Below are 12025 nucleotides of genomic sequence, written 5' to 3'. Positions count from 1 at the left end.
CGCGCGGCGCGCCCCCCCCCCCCCCGGTCGCCGTGGTGATGGCGTCGCGCAGCCCCGCCTCAGCCGCCCTGAGGGAAGGCGGAAGGACGCGCATGCGCCACCGCGCCCGCGGCCGCCGGCTGAGGTAAGTGCTTGGCGCCGCGCGGGCCCTTCCTCTCCCGGTGTGTGAGGGGATCGGCGGGCTGGGGCCAGCTCCCTCTCGCTCCCCCGCACCCCGCCGCCGTGTGCCGTTACCGGTCGGGCAGCTGCTCGTTGCTTTCCGCGGAGTTGGGCATCCGGCGGGTAGAACAGCATCTCCTCCACCGAGCTGCCTCTGCCGTGGGGCAAGGGGTGGTGGCGGTGCTGCCCGGCGGAGGCGCAGCGGCCCGGGAGAGCTAGTCCCCGGCGGGCTCCCCGGCCCTCGCCGCAAGGCAGCCCGGCCGGCCTGGGCTCCGGGTGCAGCATCCCCCTTCTCTTTGAACAGCATGCGCTAGTCTGTGCATCTCTTAAGTAAAAGCTGTGGTCTATACCAAGTAGTTGTACAAGTAAGCGTGACTGTTAAGTAGCTCGCTTTTGGAAAGTACTAGCGAATTAGCCTGGTAAGAACGATGGAACTACTTCTTTAGGGAAGATAAAGGTGGGCATGAAAGTATTTCTTCACCATTTTCTCTAGCTAGTCTTGTTATGTATGCCCCTTATTGGATGTTCTCTGCATGCCCCATGTGTCTCAGGAGTTTTCAGTGCATGCACATCTGACTGTGAATGGCAGGTGCACATCTTGATTTAGCTATAATGTCTTACAAGTAAGCTTGATTCACACCAGTATCGAGCTTATTGCAGTCAAAATCCTTGTTAATAATTATTTAGGAAGAGAGTCCTCAGGCAACTGCCCTTCAGCGTTTCTTAAAATGTTTTTCTTGGGTGAATAAGAAAAATACATTCATGTGTTGTTGAGAAATATTGCTTGGTGTTCTTGTTTAATTTTTCATAATGACATAATGCCTTTTACTTAATTGTTTTGATTCTTGCAGTTGATTCTTCAGGGGAGCTCATCTCAAAGTATAACTTTAAAAAGATTTGCAAATAATGAAAGAAAATGTCGCATAAAAGCTCTAAGGAAATCAGGAGAGTAAACATTTCTAGCTCCTTGGAGTCTGAAGATATTAGCTTAGAAACCACAATACCAACCGATGATGTTTCTTCCTCTGAAGAAAGAGAAGGCACTGTTAAAATCACTAAGCAGCTGATTGAACGGAAAGAGTTACTCCATAATCTTCAGCTGCTTAAAATAGAATTATCTCAGAAAAACTTGATGATTGACAACTTGAAAGTAGAATATTTGACAAAGGTAAGAAATGTTACTGCTTCTGTTATATATTCCTTTTTTATTTCTGGTGCTTTTAGAGTATGGTAGAAACTTCCATTCTGAAAAGAATTTCTGTGAATTGCATACTGGAAGCCTACTTAGTTTTTTTTTTAATGGAAAAAGAAGAAACAAAGCTATGTAAAACTCATCTGATTTTTGTCCAACGTGTTATACTTACAAATAATGGATGAGGGGGATCAAATTAGTTTTTCCTTTCCTAAAAAACAAAGGGAAAAGATCAAAATGGCAAATAATTTTATCACTGATGTAAGCAATTTCATAAAGCTTTTATCCTGTACTTGTGGAATACTAGAAAGTCATCTGAATGCTATTCAATGATCAGTTAATGAAGATGTGGCTAATATAACATGCTAATAGTAGGAGATTTTGTTGTCTACAGTTTCCACTAAGATACATGAAATTGAGAAAAGTGTAAAAGCTTGACCACGTTTGTATGCAGTCAATATTTACAACCTACTATGTACTGACTGTGGCTTTGACTGGCTTGCTGCTCAGAGTTTAAGCCTACTTTGAAATCAGCTGAACAGGTCAATATTTTTTTGGCCAAAAATATTAGTTGTAGAACTAAGTCTTTTTTATTTCTAGTTCATTGAGGCAAAATCCATACTTAGCATATTTAGAGGTCTTGTTACACAATCGTTATTGTACTTCCTAGCGCGTTGGGCGCTCTACTTTTTTCTTTGAAGTTGTTCTTTCTGTCAAATATGTTTTAAAAAATTACCAAAGTAACTTCTTTTCTTAATTTTGAATTTATATTCTTTGTATTTAGATTGAAGAGCTGGAAGAGAAGCTTAATGATGCAATCCATCAAAAGCAGCTGTTGTCTTTACGACTGGATAGTCAGCTGGCATTACAGCAAGAAGATGCTAGGTATGATGGAAGTAAACCAAAAAAACTTCATCTTTAATAACTTATTAATCTGAATTCAAATTAATTCATGGACAGTTAATGGAAAGTGATGATTATGAATTACAGGAGTAGGATTTCTTTTGCAGATTATATTAGTATTTCCATTCTAAAAATGAAATTTACATATTCAATTTACATATAAATAAATTTGAAATAAGCTCTCACTTGCTGAAGTTTGTGGGTTTGGCTTTATTGTTACCTGGATGTAAAATTTAATAGGAGTTTGGAATAAGAATGTTCTTAGAACCAGTATAGAGCAAAAGGAGTAGATAGAGTGGCAGATTTTCCATCAGTTTAAAGTATAATTTTTAATAACTGCAGCCTGGATGACTTGGGAAAGGTAAGGGAATAATATTTAGCACTTCTGGTTAGGATTGCTTATTGGTCAGAAATGCTTTCAGTTAATGATGCAGAAACTTAGTTTTTCCCTTGCTTTTCTGAAACATTTTGAATTAAATTATAGCTGAAAATAGACTGGCAGGCAGGCTCCTCCAAATTACTCTGTCAATTAAATGTTTTAACACCTGTAATAAGTAATGCTGTTCCTTCACAGTCGTAATATTCTCATCTTAGTTGAGGATGCACCAACTTACAGGATGTGACTAATTCAAAGTCATATTCTTTAGTAAGCCTGGAGCAGATTTAGGGATGTGAAGCCAGATCTGAGATTAGTTACAGCAAAGTCTTTCAACTAAGAGCCACTGACTGTCAGGAAAACATGTCTCATTCTGTATGCTTATTTGCACAGGTGTAGAATATTTTTATGTTGGCCATACTAGAGGTGTCTGAGGAGTGCTCAGCAAAAAAGTACTAATGTGCAAAATGGTGTTAATGGGCATAAAAAAGTTGAACTACTTTCCTTTCCCCAGTCTTTTAAATTATTTTTCTTGTCTATTACCTCAGTTTTTATCCCCGTTTAACAGAATCGTACGTTATGTGAAGAATATATCCTCGTGTGACTGCTTGGCTGACCTGGGATTTTCTTTTGTCTTTTTGAAACAAGTGGGACAGGCATTGCCTTGTAGTACTAGCAGAGCTAGTATTTTTAATATTACTTTTAAAATAATGTAGGAATTATTGCATTTTTGAAGAATTATTTAATTTTAATATGTTTTCAAGAGTTACAGCTAAAACTTCCAAAAAAGTAGGTCAGTTGCCTTTGATTAAATAAAATAAAGCACTTTGAAATATCTCTAAGTGACAGGCAGTTTCTCTTTATGTACCTTGTCATTAGTGATAATAGTGATGAGAGTGTTTTAAGGCTGGAAGTAAAGTTGCTTGTTTAAGTGTAGTGGTGAGGGGTTTTTTGTGTGTTACACTGGGTAGAAAATGAAGGGTTGTGTGTGGAATAGGCCATAAGCATGTATGTGCTGAAACTTGGCATGACACAAATTGAAATTACTATTGCTTTATTTGATGATTTACTAATGCCTTGGGTTTTGTGTGGAAATATAGTCTGCTTTTTCATGTTTTTAACCTTTTAATTGGTTTATTAAGGCTAATTTATAAATTCAAGTCAGCATATGTGGAGATTAACTGTTACTTCTCAGATTCAGCTTTGTATTGTCAATGACTATGAAGTTCCTGGTTTTTTATGTATAATGTCTGATGTGATTGTGTAACTATGGTGGTATACACTCCTGTGCTAATTACCTAATCTCTCTGTAAATTTTCCCTTCTACAAAATGAGCATAACTCACTCCCTTGCCAGAGTATTGTGAAGGTTCGTCACTTGTATTACTCCCTTCTTAATGTCTTCTGTTTTCAAATCAATCTTAAAGAAAACATCAGGCTCTGATGAAACAAGAAATGGAAACTATTTTATTGAGACAGAAGCAACTGGAGGAAATGAATCATCAATTAAGGGAGAGGGCTGGAGATATTCGTCGTAGCTTGCGAGATTTGGAATTAACAGATGAATGCTATGAGAAGCTAAAGTCTCTTCCTGAAGATCAGCTTTCTATCCCTGAATATGTTTCTGTGAGTACTGTGTTTTGTATTGGTTTAAAATATAGCTGTGTCTGGGTCTGGCTGGGATGGAGTTAACTTTCTTCATAGCAGCCTGAATCTTGCTGTGCTTTGGATTTGAGGCTAAAACAGCGTTGGTAACACACCAGTGTTTTTGCTATTGCTGGACAGTGCTTGTGCGGCATCAGGGCTTACTCTTTTTCCCCACTCTGCCTCCCCTTGTCCTCTGTGAACAGGCTAGGGGTGGACATGAGATTGAGAGGGGACACAGCTGGACAGCTGACCCAAATTGTCCAAAGGAATATTCCATACCACCTAATGTCATGCTTAGCAATATAAACTGGAGGTAGAGGATGGAAGGGGGCAGGGGAGGCACTGGCTGCCAACGTGGTTATTGCTCTGAGGCTTAGTAGAGATCAGTCTGCTTGTGGGAGGTGGTGAGTGATTGTCTGCGTGGCTTGCTATTTTTTTAAAATTCATCCCTCCTTCACTTCTTTCCTTCACTGTTGAGAAAACTCAATACATGAATTTTCTTGCTTTTGTTCTTCCCACTCTCTCCGCTGTCCTGCTCCCATTGGAGGCAGGGAGTGAGCGAGCAGCTGTATGTGTGATTGGCTGCTGGCCAGGGTCAACCCACCACAAGCCGTAAATTGCTTTTATTTGGAATTAGAGGGATGTGCATGTAGTAGAAGCTAATCTATACTCCTAGAATTCTTATTCTTCCCCAAGTAGAAATGAAAGACCTTCAAAGGCGTATGTGCTTCTGTATCAGTTCATTTTGACTGGATTCCAGTAGAGAACCTTTTAATCTGAGACTCTGATGTCTTAAAGAGAGTAGAACTGCTGTTGTATTTTAAGATGGTGAAGCAAATGGGGCATTAAAATCAAATGATGGACACACATTGATGATATGACATACAGCAGTCTGAAAATGGGAATTTGAAACTCAACTTGCCAGAACCACAAGTTGAGATGGCTCTTGCAAACATCCCTTACCATTCCCTCATACTTTCCATCTGGCCCTTTCCTATCTGACTAAGTGCAGGAGATAAATTATACTTTAAAGTATACTTTAAGGCTCATTTTCTTGATTTAAGAATTTTGTTAATTATGACTTATGGGTGGATGGAGAAGCAGGGGTGGTACTCTGCTTGCAATAAAAAGACAGTGCCTTCACAGACATGTAAAGAGTATCCTGGCTCACTTCTGAGAATGAAGAGGATTTAGACATGTAAACCTTAGTTCATCAAAGTATTAGCATTGTACTCGTTTATAGAGCTAGTTATTAAGGAAGCTGTAAATAAGATAATGTTTAAAAGTTTAGTGCCCTTGTTGAGGTATAAATGCTGTGTGAATGAGTTCTCTTGCTGGGTAAAAATCATGGTATACTGTACTCTAGATATGTGCAGGGAAGTAAAATTCGTCATCCTTATCTAAAGGGAGAAATTCTTGGGAACATCTTTTGAAAAAGTTATAAAACTTGGACTTTTGAAAGTACTAGGAAAATCTTAAGGCTCTGAGTGGGGTGGCTCTTAGCTTGGGGTGGATTAGATTATTACCCCCTAGCTGTCTACTGTACCCACTGCCCTCTATAGAGGGCAAAACCTCTATTGGAAGGTTTTTTTGTTGATTCCTGCACCACCACGGTGGACAAAGCAGATTTTTAACACAAACTGAAATCCACGTCAACTTTCTTGAAATTGGTGTGCAGGAAGCTCTGGGACTTCAGGAGTTGATTGACAGTACAAAAGACGGCGTAGCTAGGCAGGACAGATCCCAGGAGTTAGTAACCTTGCCAGCTGCATTAAGCTGTTACAGCACAAACTGAATGTTTAGCCTGTACTTGTGAGTAGAAAGAGGCTCTAAAATATGTGAAGGGAAAGAGGTAACACCTGTATTCTACACCTAGTCTACCTTTCTTTTGCTCTTACATTCAACCAGTGAATGCTACTTTTGTCTGTGACTCAAACTCCACTACATATGTGTTCGGTGAAGCCCCTTTCCTCTTTATACATATGTCACTTTCTTCTTTTGAAGAAGTCCTTTAGCCATTTTTTTTTTTCCCAGTTGAAGACATTCTAAAGATATACTGTAATAAGATGCTGTTTTCTGCTTCTTTTCCTAACTTCTTTTGGCAGCAGGATCAGTGTAAATCTGAGGGTATCAGTTAAGCTCTGTGATTGTTTATCATTACTTTGAGTTATTCAGCTGATACAGATGCTGGGAGGCTACAGAATTGTTTTGGATATCCTGTCTATGCATCTATTTGGCTTCTGAAGGCTAGGAAACGGATATTGAATGGAAAAAGTAATTTTTTTCTGATGATATTTTCAGCTTTGCTTACCTAAGGATGAATTCTGTATTTCTCAGGCAGGTGAAATCTCTGGCTTCAAATCTATGTGCAGAGTAATAGTGTAATCTACTGGTAGTAGGGTAAAAGTCTCTTTGTGAGACAGAGTTCTGCTTAGAGAAGATTTGAGCAAGAAATTTCCAGAGTCTCTTTTTCGTATTTATCAATTACAAAATACTGCCATACAATTCTCCAGGATACATGTAAATGTATATAAAATGCTTAGACTTTATTTGAAATCTGGTATACTGGACAAAAAGCAGTAAGTGCTTAAATACAGATTTTTTTATATAAACATATTGCAAATTAAAATACCTAGAAGTAAAGCAAGTGTGAGATGTTTTTCACTTTTCTTCCACAAAGGGGTGCAATAGTGACACGTTAGAGCAAAATGTTTAATGGTAACAATGATGACAAATGAAAAATGATGTTTTAAGCATATTTCTTTTAAAACCACATTTTTTTTCTTTTGCACTTAAATGTAAAAATTTTGGTTTATTTCTTTTAACATTTATAAGAATGATTTTTAGAAACAGTATACACACAATTTTAAAGCCCTTCAGGTCGTTGAACGGGTGCTTGGCAGCTGAATCACTTAACATGTTTGGTAAAGTTAGCCTCTTGTATACTGTCCTGTAAAATGTTTTTCACTTACCTTTTTGTTTATTTAAATAAGTCAGTCTTTGAGTATGTCTCAGTTGTTCAATTTTGAGTAAGCTAGTAAAAGAAGTAAAACGTATGTTTTGCTTCTGAACCCCAAAGGAAAAAAACAAGCTATTTAAAAATGATATCTGTGAATTCTGTTTGGTCCAATTTTAATTGCCATCTCTTTCAGCTGCATCATTTTGCTAGCTACAGCTCACTTGCTCTTTGTTTAAAGTGGCACTTAACTGATGCAACTACTTGCACATAACTTGATTTAAGAGAAGCCTTTCTCTTCCTTTGCACTCACCCATTTTTAGTTTAACTCTAGCTTTCCATAAAAGTGGCGGGCACATGCTGTTTTTTAAAAATCGCCTAGAAAGTGGTAACTTTTTCCTTACAGCACATCTATATAAATCTGGGTTTTTTTAAGATATGCAATTGTTTCTGAAATGTCATTACAGTAATTTTTGTTTCTGCTATAGTGACTTGACAAGAGGCAATGTGTGCTTTGACTGCTGAGTTACACGAATGTTTATTGGTCATCGAGCAAGATAAATAACAGTAACAGCTGAGCTTCTGCTACAATTTTCCCCTCATCTGCTGCATTCATTTGCACTTTCTTATTACCATGGATTGATCTTTTCATGGGAGGGCAGTGCAGATATGTTTATCCTTGATACCTGTATCCCATGTTATCTTGGTTTGATTCTGGGTAATCTGTTTTAGGCTCGTTATGGTTTGGGAAGTAAATGTGGCATGATGACATAAGTTTCCTAGGGAAATCTGAGTAAAAATACAGGAACTTAAGGGGAAAAGCTAGATGTATTTAAAAAATAACCACAATGCTTTAAATTATTACCCATTGGTGACAATCAAGGTTATTTTTAGAGAAAAATAATTTTTAAATTTTGTAATCACTTTTTCTAGGAAAAAGAGGGTTTGATAGAAATTCAGTTGCTCAGTTTTGGATATAATCAGACAAGTTCTGAAAGAATTCATCTAGATGAAAACTGTAGTCAGCGAAAGCGGAAGTTAAAGGACTTAAATTGCACTTACTCACTGCTTTGCATGTATGTTTCTAGTGTTTTGGGTTTTTTGGTTTTTTTTTTTTTTTTTTTTTTCCCCTAAGGAAGTAGTTGAAGACTGTCGTAGTTCAGAATTTAGAAAGAACCTGCAAAAACTAAGTTCACTGATTTCATGCAAACCCATTAGAAGCAATATGATTTCGCAGACGGACATGAAAAAGCTCCTTAAATATTGAAGGAATAGAATACTGCAAGAATAAAATAGAAATGAAACAGTAAAATAAGGCAATAATATGCCATTAGTTCACTTTTCAGAGTAGAAAGACAATTTATAGTTTTAACTGCAGCAGCTGATGGTTGAATTTGTCATTTGGAATTTTCAGAACATGGAACAAAAATTATCATACCTTATTTTGTTTTTTATTGAATTGTAGTTTTAAAAAACAATCTAATCCTTAATTTTGTTCATTTTTTGTGTAAACTTAGACATAATGAATTGAGAATCCTTTGTTACCATCTTAAAAAAAAATTAAGATAGCAACTATACTTTGGGAAAGCTTGCAATTTTTTTTTTTTGCAATAAAAATTAAATTTATAGCGTATGTCCTACTTTAGCATATGTTTGTTTTGCATCTAAAGGTGAGGATGAAAAGTGGAGCTCTCTTGTTGAGTACAACAAATTCAAACAACTGTAACTTTCAACATGCAGAGTATTTAGAAACACTTGAAAACAAAAAGCAAAAAACCCCACCACTTTTTAGAAAATTTCATTTTCTGCCTTTTTTTTTCCCCCAGTCACGTTGCACACTTGCTTTATTGTATAAAACAAACTACATGTATGTTTACATTGCAAATTTCCGTGGCTTCTGTGTTTTTTAGAATTGTATGCTGTCAATTACATGGAATATGCCTGGAACTTTTGTTTGTCTTCTGCTGTTTATGGGTAGCAAAACACAGACCTGTCGTCCTTCTGCGTGGAAGTGTAGTGCTTACTTTATCCGTGCTTTCTTGTGTGTATTTCTTCCTTAATCATATGTCAAACAAAGCGTTAATGGTGGGGATTTGAAGTAGCTTTTGCATGAAAATAGTGCTTAATTATCTATTCTCTTCTTTTCATCCCCCAAAATGAACATTTTAAGGTATCAAGTTAATCTGGGAGTAATAACCTCTGTGTGTGTGTGTGTATGTCATAAAACCTCTTTCTTCTTTGTTTTGTTCCTTTTTGCTTTTTACTACCGACTTTGCGGTTTTACTACTGTATTTTCTAGTATTTTTTCTTGTTCAGTAGAAATGTTCTGGAAAAGTTTTATGGATCTGAGACTACGCCTATGACTGGAGTGGGAGAAGAGAGAGGAGTATGTGTTACAGGTTTTGGGGGCTTTTGTTGGGGTTTTTTTTTTTTAAATCCTTTTACAAGGCTTTTTTCAGAGCTAATTTAGCAGAGTCGAGTCTTTCAGAGGCTTCGTTGCATGGTGCAGCTGAACCCATACAGCAACATGTTACTACTGAAAGGGTGCGTGTGTGGTGTGTCACGTCATGGCTCTTTCTGGTTATGTGCTGTTCCTGCTTCCTGTGCTTGCTCTTGTGTTTTTTTTTCTTGGTGCATATTCAGCACACTGAACTGGCGGAAAAAACCCCTAATCTCTCTCCATTTCTGCATACTCCATAAAAATTTATATTGGCTTGGGGGAAATTAGCAACTTAAGTTGGTTTATTGTTAAATAGGCTTTTTTTTTCTTCTTTCTACACTGTTAATCAAGTAGGCTTTAGAGTTGGCACAAGAAAAAGGGTGGGACCATATGGTCCATTAGCGGCTGTATTTTTTTAATCAGGCAGCCTGACCGGGAGCTGCCTTAGTTGAACAGAAATGTGTATCTTTACCTTTATTCCCCTTTTTTTATTCAGTGCCGAACACAAATTGATTATTTCCTAACTGTTGCTGTCGAAGGCTAAAGAAAGACTGTCTTTGTTTTAACTTTGCCTCCCCCAACCAGGTTCCTGGTATGCACTAGAAATCATTTCGTGAATTATTGCCATAAAATATTGAGCTGACTTGGTTTTGGGATTGTAGTTTTGCGATGGCAATTTTGCTATTCTCAATTTTAAATAAATATCTTGTTCTTCTAGATCCGATTCTATGAAGTAGTCCATTCCTTAAGAAAAGAGCTAAGTGATCTACAGATGAAAAAGGAGAGCCTAACAGAAGAACTAAATGGGTACAAATCCCAAATGAAGTGTCTGACAGAGGTCTGTGTACCTTAATTCTCTCAATGGGTATATATATATTGCAAATAACTCATTCTCCAAATCATTATTCATATATAAGATAAAAAAGCTTTTTTGCTGTCTAAAAATTACTAGGGGGAGGAGGGGCCAGGGAAGAAGAGGGGAAATGTGCTATGTATGTTCTTGTATAACAGCTAATGTTATGTTATGGCTACCCTGCAAGATTTGCTCATGAGGCTGTTCAGGATAGACTCTTACCAGCTACATTGTCCTTTCTGAGGGCAAGGTTGAAGGTGAGGAAGCTGAGACAGGAGATATATCTGGCAGTAGTTGAAGACACAATGATGGCTCAGTGTACAGTTTTTGACACAGTGATGTCTTGGTAGTAATTTGCTTCACCTTTTGTTTTAATGATATAAAAATGCATTCTTTTAAGAATTCTTTGAAGTTGCATCTTGTCTGTTTAGCCTTTCAACTTTTTATATGTTAATTTTCCTATTTATTTCTATACTAAAGAAAAAGATAATTTGATTTTAGATAAGATACAGATGCCAGACATAGAGAAACAAATTATTTAAATATGTTAAGTTTTTATTTTCAAAGAGTAAAGGAGTTGAAACAGTATAAGGATAACGTTTCTAAGGTTTTTATGAATGTTTATAGTATTCTTAGTATGCATACAGCTAGGATGACTTGTATTTTAGCTTAGTTCCACGTAAATCTGAAGTTGTGATAAGACAGTTTCAGCTACCCAGAGTATATTTTTTCAAGTCATGCCTGTCACTTCAATGACACTGTCACTTTACTACTTCTGAAGTTATTCTTTAGTTACCACTTTTTTTTTTCCCCTTGAAATTTACTGATGAAATAATCAGGTGTAAAGAGATAGTAATTATACAGGATTATCTTGTGAAATTCATAGTTTTTTCACTTCTCTTTTTGATCGAATTAGCAAAAGTAGTCAATAAAATTTGTGCATTTATATGCTTCAGCATATGTGTCATCATCTTTGGTAATAATTGAGATTAATCCTTAACTTTGATTTACATGAGCATTTTACTTCATTGTACATTTAATGTGCTATGATTTAATAAAATTCTACAGGAAGATTTCAGCCTTCTGAGATTTGACTGGTCTGCATTAATTTTTGGTGCAGCAATTTAACGGGATAGTAGATAACAATAAAGTTGTGCTAGAAACAATTTTCTTCACACATTGACCCTTCTTTAATAGAAAAACTTGTAATTTTGTTCTTTTTATACCACATGGTGGCAGTATCCACCTTTCCCACTGATTTATTTTTCAAAGTTTGATGTTTACTGTGCTTTTCTTTTGATGCTGATCAGAAAGCACTAGAATGTTGCCTGTGTTGAATTGAGGTGGTTCTTTGAATGTTTATACCCTGTTTGCATAATCATGCTTAAAATGAGGGACAATTAGTGACAATGAATACCTTGGTGTTTTGGGTTTTTTTTAAAGAAAAAATCAGGGAAGAGATGCAGATGTTGAAATGTCACAAGAAAAAAAGGCTTACAG

The 12025-nt window shown here is 36.9% G+C and overlaps 1 protein-coding gene across 2 annotated transcripts in view; it reads left to right on the top strand.

The window, feature by feature from the left end:
• Window position 1: 1 nt before the first annotated feature.
• The window catches only part of PIBF1 (progesterone immunomodulatory binding factor 1), a 127193-nt gene continuing 115169 nt past the window's right edge, over window positions 2-12025 (top strand). The window contains exons 1-5 of one of the 2 annotated variants that reach the window (XM_075741690.1): window positions 2-124; window positions 1011-1327; window positions 2136-2236; window positions 4057-4255; window positions 10391-10510. In XM_075741690.1, the coding sequence (XP_075597805.1) occupies window positions 1076-1327; window positions 2136-2236; window positions 4057-4255; window positions 10391-10510 (672 nt within the window). In that variant the 5' untranslated portion in view covers window positions 2-124; window positions 1011-1075. Of the gene's footprint in view, window positions 125-155; window positions 617-1010; window positions 1328-2135; window positions 2237-4056; window positions 4256-10390; window positions 10511-12025 lie in introns of those variants that run through there. The other variant, XM_075741691.1, reaches the window with a different exon arrangement.

Source organism: Balearica regulorum, chromosome 1 (genome assembly GCF_011004875.1).
Source record: "Balearica regulorum gibbericeps isolate bBalReg1 chromosome 1, bBalReg1.pri, whole genome shotgun sequence".
NCBI classification, from domain to species: Eukaryota; Metazoa; Chordata; class Aves; order Gruiformes; family Gruidae; genus Balearica; species Balearica regulorum.
The sequence above is the reverse complement of the archived record's forward strand: the minus strand, read 5'-3'. Positions and strand labels throughout refer to the sequence as shown.